Raw genomic sequence first — 14,540 nt, forward strand, 5'->3', positions numbered from 1 at the left:
TATCCTGGCTCTGCCACTGACCTCCTGTGTATCCTTGGTCAAGTCATTTAATTGCTCTGTGCCCTAGCTTTCCCCTCTGTAAAACGGGGATAACAATAAGTTACCAGACAGGCTTTATACATTGAGGCTTTATATATTGTCTGTACTGTGAACTGAGATCCTAAAAAAGGGTGCTATGAAGGTGCAACAGAAGAAAAATATTCTGATTTCATTAGCTCTTAACTAGGAAGTTTCTTTTATTTAATTTCCTTCCAGTTATTCCTAGGTAAAGCCAGCCTAAACAACTCCCCTCCCTCCAGTCGAATGCAGCTCCAGATGTGGGTGAATGATTGAGACTGTTCTTCTATCAGAACAGCCTTATTCATCCTATGGTACAGCTGCTTTTGCTGCTGGTACCTCTGGGAATGATGTAAAATAAGATAACGCTATTAACAAGTTTGGAAATGCCACAAGTGATAAAGTAGATGATCTAGCCTTGGGTTTTGGGGCACTTTGGAGTGCAGCTGTATCGTCACTGGATTCAGTGGCTTTTGCTTACCTCAAATTTTAACTCAATTTACAAGGATGGCCTTGTGATTAAATCACTGGCCCAGGACACAGTAAATCAGAATTCAATTCCTGGCTCTACCAAAGACTCCTTGTGTGACCTTGGGCAAGTCATTGGGTATTAGAATGCTCCCTTTCTTCCATTCTTTGTGCATCTTCTCTGTTAGATTGCAATCACGGTGGAGCAGGAACTGTCTCTATTTATTTATACAGTGCCTAGCACAACAGGTCACTAGATGATACTCTAATATATAAATAATAATAAATAGAATTACATGTTATGCAAAGAAGTATGTTGTGATCCATCTCCAGTAATCATCCTGCCTTATCTATTAATTCTTTCCAACTTCACTGAATAGTCAGTCCTGTGCAGATCAAAGGGCATCAAGTAGCTGTATGAGCTCAGTCATTTCTTGGGTTCCAGGCACAGATCCAGAGGCAGATGAGAAACAGACCTAACTGCCTAGCCACTGTGCTCCCTCTGTGAAACTTCTAGTCACCCCATCAGGAATAAGTGAATCATAGATTCATAGATACTAAGGTCAGAACGGACCATTATGATCCTCTAGTCTGACCTCCTGCACAATGCAGGCCACAGAATCTCGCCCACCCATCCTTGGTGACTTAATCCAAGGCCATCTCACTTTCTGTAAAAAAAACTACTCACATAACCCAGCATCAAGTCCCGCAGAGCCTGGAGGTATCATGCCGCAGCAGTACCCGCATGCCTGGTGTATTACTGTATTCCCCAAACTACAGTCAGAGAAGACTCCAACAATCCTCCCGAGGTTGTCAAAGAGCCACACAACTGTTTCTAAAGAATGGACTGGATCCTGTGTGTCTGGAGGGGGACTTCCTCCACGAGGTCACAACAGGATATTTTTAGAATTTTAGAAAAAATATTTTTTTAATCTTTTAGGCTTTTTATAGTAGATTCAATGCTTTAGTGTGCTTCTTATATTTTTGGATCTATTTTTTGTACATATATGTACACAAATACACACTATATTTCTCACACAGTCCTCGTAAGGTTTTCTTTTATTTGAATGCTGTTACTGTGAATGTTTAGTTTTAATTAATTTTCCTGTAGCATTGTTCTCAGGATGTTTTTGTTCAATGATTGTTGTGAAGGCCTACTCATATTGTCTCTTTTCCCTTGAGAGCTCTATCTTGCAATCACACCATAAAAATAGGTAAGATTTTCATCAGAGCAGGAGATGGATCAAAGTAGTGTTCCAATAAGTCCCAATTTTTTTTTCAGTCCCTCCTCCCCCCCTTTCATTTTTTTTTCAGTCAGTAACCATGACATATGGGGTGGTTTTGACAGAACCACCTGTACCTTTGCCGTCCCTGCCAATGCTTCACTGATTTCCAGAGATACGTTGTGTGTTTACTTTGTTTCAGGGAGTAATGCCTGCCTCATCATGGGAATTGTTGGGGAAGGGGGAGAAATACCTTACATGCCAGCTTCCATGGTTTGACCCTCAAATACAAGACAGGAACTCTAAAAGGTTGAGTGAACAAGTTCATAAATCCACTCTGAATATTTTATTAAGTGATCACTTCATGGTAGGATCAAGTTTAGGAAGGAACACACAGCTCTTATTAACGATAAGCTGAAGAGGAACTGTTTTTGAAAATGGGACACACTTAATTGTATGTAGAAGGAGCTTAGTCAAGATGTTTTGACAGATCCCAGTTTATCCCAATTAAGTAATATTCTTTTTTAAACTGAGTTTACTTACACATTATTTAAAATTTTAGCTTTGGCTTTGCAATTTAGTCAATTTAACTGAAGCATTTACAACCTTTAACCACCTGTTGAAGTCTATAATTACAACCGACAAGTTCAAGGCCATATTTTGCTTGCCATGTTGCAAGGCAGGCAGAGAGCACTAGCTGTGAGCATTTGCTGACCTTTAACTGCCTATGAATACCTCTAATTGTAACCAACAGGACAATAAGGCCAAAAGCCATCCCAACATCAACTGAGCTATTCCAATGAAGTGAGCTGTAGCTCACGAAAGCTTATGCTCAAATAAATTTGTTGGTCTCTAAGGTGCCACAAGTACTCCTTTTCTTTTTGCGAATATAGACTAACATGGCTGCTACTCTGAAACCTGAGCTATTACACCGATTCCACAACAGTGGCAGGATGTTTGTTCCATTTAAGAGCCAAAAAATCAGTTCCCTGAGGTTTGCCCCTTTATAGTAGTTTCCCTGATTGTGTGTCCCACACAAGTGCCTTCAACTGCACAACATGTTACAAGAGAATACAAATTTAGGTGCAAACATGCTGTGTACTGAACTGGTCCAACAACCTCACAACTATTCTGCAGATTCTTTCCTCCCTCTCATCTGTTTCCGCCTATTTGCTTCCTTTCCCCCCCTCCTTGGTATGCTGTCCATGCTGGCTTTGATCCTGGAGGCTGATGTACGTGGACAATCCTTATACCTGCATGGAACCCCAATAACACAGGACTTCATATGATTGCAGGGATTTGCCCACACCCAACAGTTTGCAGAAGTGTGGCCTTGGTTTATAATCTTTTGGGGGCAGGAACCTGCCTTAGTCTGTCAGTAAAGTACGCAGCAGTTTTGGTCCTGTGAAAATAAAATAATTTTAAATAATGCTCGGATGAGCCATACAGAATATAAATACAGATGTCTGGTTAGTTATATGTACGCATGTGGTTACAGGATAACGACTAAAGGAGCTCTGTGTTACTGGAGAGAGAATGTTACAGTTACATTAGGTTGCCCACGTGAAACTGAGAAGACTCTGTCCCTTTATGTTTCATATTGGTCTATGAGAATCTTACACAAGGACACATAGCTCTTTGGAACAGGGACTGTGTTTTTGTTTTGTTTTTGTACAGCACCCAGCATAATACAGTCTTTGTCCCTGAGCAGAACTCCTAGGTGCTACAGTACTAATTCCTAATGCTGTTGTAAAACAGCAGTAATATGTTTGAACTCCTGACCAGTAAAGTGAAATCGGAGAAACTGTGGGACAGACATTTTCAAAAGAACACCACAACACTAGCCTTGTGAAAAAGATTGTGTTGCATCCGATACCATTCACAAATACACACATGCAAACATTAAATACATCACTGTAATAGGGAACAACAAAGGAAGCAGTTAGACTTGTGTATTTAGTGGGTTGCGTTGGGATCACAACAAAGATGTGCACACATGAGGGAACAGAACCGGAAATGGCTCTGTTTAGATGTAGGACCCAGCCAATGTGCCTTTGCTTTAATAAAAGGGTTTTTTAAGCTCTATAATGATTTGTAACAAACATTATTAAATTGAAGTGTGGAACACATTTCTTACTGAAATATTCAGCTTTTAAAATTATGTTACTGAACAGTTTTCCATAATTTTATAGTGCATTTCAAACCAGGGGCTTCGTTAATACAGTAGACGCCAGTCTTTCATAATATTTCTAATATGCCAGTGTCCCGAATAGCAACAGCTGAGTTATAATATAGACTTCTATGGTTCTGGAGCTCCAAACTCTCTTATTACAGCCTCACAAAACTGGTTTCATGCTTTATAAAATTCTCACCCTTACAAAAAGTACTAGAGTTGTATTGATAGTCCCAACACCATCATCCTTATCATAAACTGTGTGATTATGGATCATTGTTCTAGAATACTGTAGCTATTTATGGGAAACAAATTTGCTGGTCATAGTCATTTCCCAGCAGACTTATTAAGGGACAAACTCATTAACGGACAAACTACCATCTCGCCTGGCACCTTGTTTGCAGCCTTTAGAAAAAAAGCCAAGGATTAAATAAATAAGGAAACAAAACGACACCTAGCACATTTACATGCCCAAGTCTGGAGCTTTGCTCTGTTAGTACAGAGCCTGTGCTCCAGAATCTAGACAAACTGAGCACCCTTCTCTCCAGAATGTCAGTTTGGCACATTTCACCTCTACTAAATTCATACACAAAAAAAGAGAATAAATAAATACAAATACTGTCATGTTTTACTGAAATGTGTCTGTAATCCTTCAGAGGCAAGGTCTGTCTCTTACTTTACCACTATCCAGTGCCTAGCACCGTGGGGCCTGACCCTGTTGCAGCCGCTCAAGGCGACTCCATTGCTAATTAAATAAATAAAAGTTGCCCATGTTTATTTATGTATTTGTAACTAGGGCTAAGGACACTCAGATATGGCAGTGATTCACCGATACTAAGGTCAGAAGGGACCATTCTGATCATCTAGTCCGACCTCCTGCACAGCGCAGGCCACAGAATCTCACCCACCCACTCCTGCGAAAAACCTCACCCATGTCTGAGCTATTGAAGTCCTCAAATCATGGTTCAAAGACTTCAAGGAGCAGAGAAGCCTCCCTCAAGTGACCCATGCCCCATGCTACAGAGGAAGGTGAAAAACCTCCAGGGCCTCTCCAATCTGCCCTGGAGGAAAATTCCTTCCCGACCCCAAATATGGCGATCAGCTAAACCCTGAGCATATGGGCAAGATTCACCCGCCAGATGAGCCAGATACCGTAGACCGCTGGCTGACAGGAACCATTACTAACCCTCAGCGCCCCCACCCTGCTGTACCTCTTCCAGGCGTTCTACGCACATTAAGTAATTGATGCCCGGACCCCTGGGTGCTCACCCAGGAGCGGCCACAACCGGGGCTTTCCCTTGCACCCCGGGGTGCACGGGGCGCGTGGCAGCGACCCAGCCACCGGCCCGGAACTCCCCGGGGCCCAGGGCAGGGGCGCTGGGGGCGGGGCTGGCCCGCTGCTGCCTCTCCCGGGCCTTGCCTCAGCGGCGCGTCACGCCGGGGGGGGCGGGGGGGGGCTGGCCGCGGCATAAATAGGAGCGCGGCGGCGCGGGCGGCCGGGAGCCGGTATCAGCGCTCGCGTGGCGAGAGGGAGAAGGCACCGCCGGGGAATCCCGTCTCCTCTCCAGCCCCCGTCCCAGGTAAGCCGGCCGGGAACCGACCCAGGTCTTTGGGGAGGGGGAAGCTGCCGGGGGGGCGGCGGCGGCGGCGGCGGCTTCAGCGCCGGGCAGGCCGAGGGGCCGGCGGGAGCGGGGGGTCTCCCTGGGGCGAGCAGGGGGATGCGGAGCCTGACGCCGCCCGGGTCGCTGTCCCCCCAGCCAGGCGCCCCCATGACTCTGAACCGCGGGGACAAGCCGCGCTGCCTGGAGAAGCGGCGCTGCAGCACGCCCTTCGCCGCCCACCTGCACCTGCACCGGCGGAGCATGCCGGTGGATGACCGGGAGCTGCAGGCGTCCGTCCCGCCAGGCGCCCTGCTGGGCGAGTTCTCCCCGCTGGGCCGCTGCACCTCGTACAACCCGGAGCGGGAGAGCTGGGCGTCCGACTCCTCCGACTCGGTCATCTCCTCGGGCAGCGACTTCGACAGCAACCTCTACAAGGTGATCCTGCTGGGCGAGCACGGCGTGGGCAAGACCAGCCTGGCCAGGATCTTCGGCGGGGTCGAGGACTGCCCCGATGCGGAGGAGGCAGGTGAGCGCCGCGGGGGGAGTGGGGCCAGCGGGAAGCGGCACCGTCCGCAGCCGCAGCGCCCCGCCGCTAGCAACTCACCCCGCCCTGCCCTGCCCGGACCGCGAGCCCCAGGCTGGAGCTTCGCTACGGAGCCGCCCGCTTCAAGTGTCTGGCCTTGAACTACCGCCTTAGTGCGGAGGGATTTACAGGCCCCTTCTGGAGCTGGACATGCAGTGTGTCCATCAACTCCATCAAGCTCCCATGTCTCTTACATCGAGACCGAGTTTTGGAGAAAGTATAGGATAAAACAATTTGTGGCTAAACAAAAGGAATATGTATTCCCACGCTAATAGGCTTGCATAAGCCTGTTACTGTGAATGCATATCAAGTGTGACTATAGTTGATGATTAACTCGGTCAGGTCAATACGTAGATAAATATTCGTGTAAATATAGTTGATTTGGGATACCCAATATGTGCTCCTCTTAGTAGGGAAAGGCTTGGTTTCATGGCATTGTTCTATAGAATAAACAGGCTTTTTATGATTAAGAAACATAACAGTTAATCTTTCTTAACACTTAAAGTTTGGCTACTGAACAAACTAATTTATCATAATTTAATACACAGTTCCATTAGATGGCTTAAAGATTCATGTAACAAATGTCTGACTGTTATGTTGAGGTTTAATGGTTTGAGCATTGGCCTGTTAAACCGAGGGTTGTAAGTTCAATCCTCAAGGGGGCCATTTAGGGATCTGGGCAAAAATTGGGGATTGGCCCTGCTTTGAGCAGGGGGTTGGACTAGATGATCTCCTGAGGTCCCTTCCAACCCTGATATTCTATGATTCTATGATTCTATGATCTCAAAGTACTTTACAAAGGAGGGCTGTATCATTATCCCCATTTTATGCATAGTATATTTCTCAATTTGTCTCATTGACCACACAGATGGCAATCAATTAACTAGAACTGCTCTGAAGCAAAGTTTCCTTCATGTGGAGTAAGAAAATCTAGGCACTTTTAAACATTACTACTTAAAGTCAGACATTAAGGTAAAAAACCTCCCTAAAATAATGAGGATTCTCACTTAAACACAAACAGCAGGAAAATGCAGAGCTAAGTTTATCACTCCATATAGTTGTGCCTATGTATTGCAAATGGACTGCAGAAGTCTCTGGGGTGAGACACTGGGGCACAATCCAGAAGTCCTTACTGAGTCAATGAGAATGCCTTGAGTAAAGATTATTTTTAAATATATGCTACTATACTTGGGTATAACATGGTGAGCAAAGGATGTAGTGATGGCCTTTACTCTGAACTTACTTTTTTCTTCGCTGAAGTCAGTACTTGAACACTGAAGCATTTAAAAAAAATTGTTGATTTCAAAATTTGCTAGAGAGAAATGGTATTGACTTCATATTGCACATACTATGCAACCTTCTTTGTCATGATACTGAAAATATCTGTAAATAGTAAATTAGGTAAGAACCAGTTTGGAAGCAATAACTGGTAACCACTCTGCCTTAGTCAATCAGGTGTTGTGAAGTGTTTGCCAAGATTTTTGCAGTCAATGAAGTCAAATAATTTTAAATTTTCTCTATAGGGAATACATATAACAGATCGATTATAGTCGATGGAGAAGAAGCTTCTCTCATAGTGTTTGACATATGGGAGCAGGTAAGAATAGTTCATTTTATTTATGGGTCACTTGTTAATTGCACAGCCTAGGCATACCTTCAAAATAGGATAGTAGTGTATGGCTACTTATTGTTAAGTAACATCCTAATAGAAAATAATATTGAGATTCTTTATTCTATGTTCACTCGTAGTTTTCTAGTAGTAAATTTCTAGTAGCTAGGTTATTTCAGACGATGTTTAGGGCCAGACTGAACCCCTTACTCCTGCTGCTAGGGAGTTACCCGAACAAGCAGACTGTCAAGCCACTGAGGCAGTCCTGTGAGTAGCTGCTTATCAGAGTAAAGGGGTCACAATCTGACCCATCACATGCAATTTGTGGAAATAGAGAAGCTCTTACTTTATAATAGAACATCCAAAACTGGGATTTTTCCCTCCCAAGAACGGTTTAGTAAAAATAGACTTGCAATTCTTATTACATTTTAAAAAAACCAGCTGTAGCAGGGTTTCCAAAATTCACCAGGAATTTGTAGTTTTATGTATTTTCAATGCAATAAATGGTTCCATTCTTTTTTCCTTTTAGGATGACAGCCAGTGGCTTCAGAAACATTGTATGAAAATGGGGGATGCCTATATTATTGTGTACTCAGTGACAGACAAAGTTAGTTTTGAAAAGGCCTCAGAACTGAGAATTCAGCTCAGAAGAGCAAGACAAACGGAAGATATTCCCATCATTCTCGTAGGGAATAAAAGTGACCTTGTCCGATCCAGAGAAGTCTCGGTAGATGGTAAGAGATGATACTGAATTGTGAATTCCAGTCAAACTTGATAACCAAGGCTGCAGAGAATCCAGGTCTACTGCAGAAAGGGACATGATTTTAAGAGTCTGGTTCATAGACATTCCATGTTCAGAGTTTGGAGCATAGAGAAGGAACAAACTGTCAGAAGCAGAGCTGGTTGATCTGTGACTATCCTTGGCATGCTGCCCTGAAGCTGCAGTAGTAAAGGAGTGGCTTAGAGCTGCAGCTTCAGGGTGCTATTGCATGCATCTCAAGGTCAATAGTGGCTGAAAGTCATTAGCCATCTTCCGGCTGCCCAAGGACACTCTTATGAAATGACTTGATGTCTCAATCCTGCTCCTAATGCACAGAGGTACAAACCCCACAACTGGCAATTTCTGCTGAGGGCAAGACAATAGAGACTGAACAATCTTTTCTCCTATAAAGCAATCTCCTGATGGGATGGAGATGTATTGGCAGGGCAATGTGGGGACACTTGCCCTGCTTGAGTCGATGCTGTGACTCTTCTGTGTATTCCAATGTCACTGTCAACCAAGCATCTATCAACAGCACTGAATCCACATCATTTTTAAAAATTTTGTTTTCATACTTACTAGGTGGAATGTTAGCTCTCATCTGTACCCTGAGATACTAGCTCTTCTAGTCTTATGATTCTGTCATGGTGTTGTCTCATTCCCTGCTTTAGACTACCCACTAGCCTGCACAGGGAGCTCAACCCAGGCAACATGGAGCAGTTGCTTGCTTGTGGGCTGGTGCAGTGACCTGAAGGTCTTTATTGCCCCAGTGGTGGTCCTGTTTATTGATGTGGTTTGCCCTGCTCAAGTTGATTAAGTTTACAACTTCAGGGTCATTGTTTTACCACAAGCTGAACATGGAAATTCATGCTTCAGCAGTGGTCAAAAGTAGCTTTATCTCTGAAATATTAGAGTTCCTCCTACTGTGGATGCAGACCTCACTACATGAAAATGAATGTCTTCCTGACCTCTAGCAATGGGTCTGGTGATTTTGGCCTTCCTAGCTATAACTGTTCCAAATAAAGCCTATCTTAGAAAATTCACTGGTTACAGCTTTTGCAGAATGTGGCAGCACAACTGCCAGGGCTTTCACCTGAAAGAAATGGTGGTACTGGCTCTGTCTTATGCTGGCTGCCCTCTTGTACAAGCATGTTTGCATGCCTTGTTTAAACTATGAACAATAGTGGGCCAGTTTATTTGAGGGACTCCGTTACCTTATGTTCATCAAATTGGTGGAATTGACTTCCAACCCTAGCATGGTATAATCTCAAAGACAGGACAGCCTTCTCTGAGGATCCAGTCCATCCATGGGAATGGACTAGATGACCTCTCAAGTTCCCTTCCAGTTCTATGGTTCTGTGTCTGGAAATATTCATCTCAACATGCATCAAAGTATGTTAGAGGTATAAAGGCCATATTCCCCTAATAAGGGTATTTTTTTAAGTCACATTGCAGCTTTGGATGCCAATATGCATGAAGGAAAATCTCATTCTGCTGTCATTCACTTGGGGCTTTTTCTGTCTTTCTAGAGGGACGGGCCTGCGCTGTGGTGTTTGACTGCAAATTCATTGAGACGTCAGCTGCTCTTCATCATAATGTGAAGGACCTGTTTGAAGGTATCATTCGACAAATCAGACTTCGCAAAGACAGTAAGGAAGACAATGCCAGGAGAATGGCCAATGCAAAAAGAAGAGAGAGCATAAGCAAAAAGGCAAAGCGATTCCTTGGGAGAATTGTGGCAAAGAACAATAAGAAGATGGCTTTCAAGGCAAAGTCAAAGTCTTGCCATGATTTATCTGTGCTTTAGAATCTTTCAGCAAGGCCAGATGCTGCACATGGGTTGTGAAGAAGCATTTGACTTCTGAAAAGTGTGGACAAACCTACATGGTGGTAAAAATGAATGACTTATTTGGGACTCTCCTTAATGCCTTAAGATTCATAAGCAAAACCTGGAAGCTACATTACCATGTTCACTTCAGCGGTAAATGGTTTAAGCATCAGTGTGTGTGCAAGTAAATGAACTAACTTTAAACAAGTGGCTTCATAGGCCCACATTGTGTGTACATTTGTTACATATCCTCCTGCTCTGTGGATACCAGAGATGCAAAAAGGATGATAAAGTGAAATCACCAGGAACTTGTCTCCTTTGCAGAGCAAAACTTGAAAATGTTTGTACGCAGGCTCGTACACTTTTTTAGTATAAAATAAGCAATGATAAACTTTTTAAATTGGGGAAGGGGGCAGTTCAAACAGCATTAGAATGGGAGATAGCAAAATATATATAGTTAGATACAGAATAAATATCATTTATGAAGTTAATTTGCACTTCCATTAACTGTTACTCAATTTGTTACTTGTTTACATGCAGATTTTATAATAAAGTTATTTCCTGTTATACTATTAGGCTGCATTTTTCTCATAGCAAGCACAAAGTGAGACATTGTACTGTACTGTCTACACATGGACTCTTTCATTATTAGGGTTTCTGAATAACTTCTGAGCCAGACAATCTTATTCCAGAATAAGGAAGTACATGAAACTAAAATGGAGTAAGTGTCCAGACAAGGAGTTAGCCAGGAACAGTCTCAGCTGGTATAAATAGACTTCAGTAGATCTGTGCAGACATACACCAGCTAAGATTCTGGGTTTAAAAATTGATGTCCTTCATTCTAAATAAAGAGTGTTTGATATAAATATGTATAATAGATGCTTGGCCACATAAGTAGACCCATTTATTTCACTAGGACTACTCATGTCAGTAAGGGCCTGTTCCTTCACCTGGTTAAGGTGTCAAAACTCACATGGGCTTCAACAGGAGCAGGAATATGCCTGCTGTGTAAAACCTTGAAGACTAGCATCTAGCTAAATCTAAATAGATGGTAGATTGAAGCTCATGCTGTGATACTCCTCAGGTGCTTTATGGCCTTTCATTGTGTTAAAGGAGCAAATAAGCCCCCTCTCCCCCTACCCAGTTGGGAACCCTCCTGTTGTAGAAGAGGCAGATCAGGGAAATCCCTGAGCAGCTCTGCTAAAAGCCTCAGCTTGGGAGCACTGTGGCTAATATGAGTGACAACAGGCCATTCTAGTCTATTGTACTGTTACCACTTAGTTTTTAGTGTTCTTTTTGCTTCATTATTTGACTCATCCCTATTGATGAGATTAGATGGCTTGTCTAGCTGTTGTCTTAGTAAATCACTTGTTGCATCAATTTTAGTTTCCAGGTATAGAACTTACTCTTAGTTAAATTCATAACTCCATCTCTCTTTAAACTCTTCCTGTTCTCTTCTACTTCCCTTACCTCCTATCTAGCATGATATTTTCAAAAGAGAGTTTTAAACTTGCACTCACAAACTTGCATGCCCAAGATTTTGTATAGGTGGCTTTTACTTCTGCCACATGAAGAATAACTATTGCATGTCCATTCCACCTTACTGCTGGATTCTGTTAGTGCTCACAAGCTAAGTGTGGTTGGGTCAATACTTGGGAGACCTCCAAGGAAAAGCCAGGTACTGCAGGAAGAGGAATGGGTGCTTTTATAGGTAGCATTCTTTGCTCAATCTGTAGTGAATCAATGCTCCAGCCTGGTGCTAGGAGGCACCAACTCCTGGGTCACATATAAAACCAAATTATTGAACACTAGTAGCTTGTAAAGAGCTCATGATGCCTTCATAAGAGGCGTTAACTGTGGGGGTCTGGTTAAAGTCCAACTCAGGTGATTCCATGTGTATCCCTAACTCTCTTCCCCCTGAAATTTCAACTGAATGTAGTACTCTTCACTGCACTAAACTATGGTCCCTATCATATAAGCCTGCTCAGGGATGGCAAAACAGTTGCATCTATTTACTCCGGAGCTTTAACTCTGCTGTAAAACATCCCAAGTCACATGCAGCTGCTATAGCAAAGAATCTGAGCTTGTTCCTCTTAGACTGTGTCAAAACTACAAAGTGACTCCCTATGTTTCATGACAGGTTTCAGAGTAGCAGCCATGTTTCATGAAGCTTTGTTCTTTTAGTCACCTTGTGCTTTCTGAATGACCACTGGAGGGTTGAGTGTCAGATTTATTCTTTGTTTGTAGGACACTAGATATGGTTGCTTCATTGAATGTGAGCTCTGAATTCCATTTTTAACAAATAAGGAATATGCTACAAGCTCACTCTTTAGAATTTGGGGTCTCACAAGGCACAGTGTATTATGATTGTGTCACTCTTCATGCTACAACATGAATGTAGTTTTAAAGCCTCCTCAAGGTCATGGTTAACAATTGTGCTCACGAATACTGTGCATTGTAAATCAAACCTTTTTCTGTATTCATGAATTCACAAGAATGGATTTTGAACAACTTAAACTTGACATATTTATGAATACACAGCCAGAGATTTTATAAAATGCAAAGTATTTAATTGTTTATATAGAAAGCATTGTTATGTGGTAGAACTGTATGAAACAAATTGAGTCAGCCTAAAGAGTCCATGACTAGTCTAATCTTCTCCCTTGGTGAAATATGTACAATAATATTTATTCTAAATGCTCATCTATTTGTTGTTTGTATAAGGTTTAGCACAATGGATCCCAATTCATGACTAGGTCCTTTAGGTGCCACACTAAGATAATTAATAGTAATCTAATCCCAATTCATTTTCCTGTAACAGCAGAATCACTGTTTTCTAGGGACAATACTTCTGGGATCAATAAAATAAAACATGAAGGTTTCAGAGTAGCAGCCGTGTTAGTCTGTATTCGCAAAAAGAAAAGGAGTACTTGTGGCACCTTAGAGACTAACAAATTTATTAGAGCATAAGCTTTCGTGAGCTTGGATGCAACCGATGAAGTGAGCTGTAGCTCACGAAAGCTTATGCTCTAATAAATTTGTTAGTCTCTAAGGTGCCACAAGTACTCCTTTTCTTTTTATAAAACATGAAGTTCCTCCAGTTTCATGTTATTAAGTGGAACTTTCAATTGCACCTACGCAAGTTAGGTGCCCAACTCTCATTGAATGTCAATGAGAATTGGGGTCCCAATTCTATTAAATGCCTTTGAAAATTCCACCCCACATCTTTAAGAGTATCAGTATCATCTCTAATTTTTTTCACTTTGAGATCTGCAACTGGAAAGTAAGCTCGGAATGCTATTGTTAGTGTGTGTGAATCTAGTGCTTATGAAAGTTACTAGAAAGAAGACTTTGCTCCCTGTAAATCTGTTTATTTCCAGAACCCACACAACATGGGAGTGGCACTGCAAGCTTTCCTGTACTGCTCTGCCAAGGTACATCAGCTCTGACTTTGAGGGACAGCCTTTAGGATAGGAAGATAATTCAGCATCCACACACATTTAATCCTCTGCCTTTTTGCGGACTGCCAACTAATGGGTCTCTTATTATTTGGTGGCGGTGCCTTTTGTATTCTTGGCATAATTACAGTTGTTCACAGTGGATTTATCAGCATCTTCTATGGCAGGGATGCTGGAACAATTTGTACAGGGGGGGTGCTGAGAGTCATTGAACCAGAACGGTGAATCCTGTATATGATGGAAAGCACTTCAAGCCACCTGCACCCCTAGTTCCAGCACCTATGTTCGATGGTGAAAGGAAATAATCTAATATCCAACCTACATCTGATCCTGATAACATGTAAAAGTGTAGTCTCCTCAAATTATTATTATTAAAATAGCACTGTAGCTTTACAATAGGAAAGACACTAAATAAGTGTAATTTCTTTCTCACACTTAAAATATTTACAACAGAGAGTCAAATCCCTGGATGCTTTATTATTCCGTAAATGCCCATTTCTTGGGTAAATTGTAGCATTATCAAATAATAGTTTCACTCAGGAATATTTTCTCAAAAAAAGGTACTACTAAAGTCATCCCACCATCACTATAGGGAAGTGGTAGAAAATGGTTATGATCAGGGCTTAAATTCTCAAACAATATATGCCAGAGCTCCCCATGCTCCCTCCCCCCATTTGGGGCTCCAGCCTTCAGCTGCATACTGGGGAGGTCTCAGGGCTTTAGCCCTGTGGGAGAGGGGGTTGAGGCTTGAGGCTTTAGCCCCACAGGTTTAAAAATATT

At 42.7% G+C, this 14,540-nt stretch overlaps 1 protein-coding gene and 1 long non-coding RNA gene across 2 annotated transcripts; one reads left to right on the forward strand and one right to left on the reverse strand.

Annotated features, from left to right (window-relative positions):
- Positions 1 to 2,058: 2,058 nt before the first annotated feature.
- Positions 2,059 to 4,819, reverse strand: LOC122456357. The gene is made up of 2 exons (XR_006275231.1): positions 2,667 to 4,819; positions 2,059 to 2,534 (listed from the first exon to the last, which is right to left on the reverse strand). It is a non-coding gene; the product is annotated as an uncharacterized LOC122456357 (long non-coding RNA).
- Positions 4,820 to 5,434: 615 nt separating this feature from the next.
- On the forward strand, positions 5,435 to 10,874 carry RRAD (RRAD, Ras related glycolysis inhibitor and calcium channel regulator). The gene is made up of 5 exons (XM_038368725.2): positions 5,435 to 5,501; positions 5,679 to 6,048; positions 7,629 to 7,702; positions 8,244 to 8,448; positions 10,004 to 10,874. Exons 2-5 carry the CDS (start codon positions 5,691 to 5,693, stop codon positions 10,279 to 10,281), a joined length of 915 nt encoding a protein of 304 aa, XP_038224653.1. The 5' UTR covers positions 5,435 to 5,501; positions 5,679 to 5,690; the 3' UTR covers positions 10,282 to 10,874.
- Positions 10,875 to 14,540: the final 3,666 nt, after the last annotated feature.

Source organism: Dermochelys coriacea, chromosome 12 (genome assembly GCF_009764565.3).
Source record: "Dermochelys coriacea isolate rDerCor1 chromosome 12, rDerCor1.pri.v4, whole genome shotgun sequence".
NCBI classification, from domain to species: Eukaryota; Metazoa; Chordata; order Testudines; family Dermochelyidae; genus Dermochelys; species Dermochelys coriacea.

What these genes read in the sequence shown, in the direction of transcription:
- RRAD (XM_038368725.2), top strand. Translation starts at nt 5,691, where the DNA reads ATGACTCTGAACCGCGGGGACAAGCCGCGCTGCCTGGAGAAGCGGCGC. An exon ending in TGTTTGACATATGGGAGCAG is followed by an intron (nt 7,703 to 8,243) that starts GTAAGAATAGTT and finishes TTTTCCTTTTAG; the next exon opens with GATGACAGCCAGTGGCTTCA. An exon ending in CAGAGAAGTCTCGGTAGATG is followed by an intron (nt 8,449 to 10,003) that starts GTAAGAGATGAT and finishes CTGTCTTTCTAG; the next exon opens with AGGGACGGGCCTGCGCTGTG.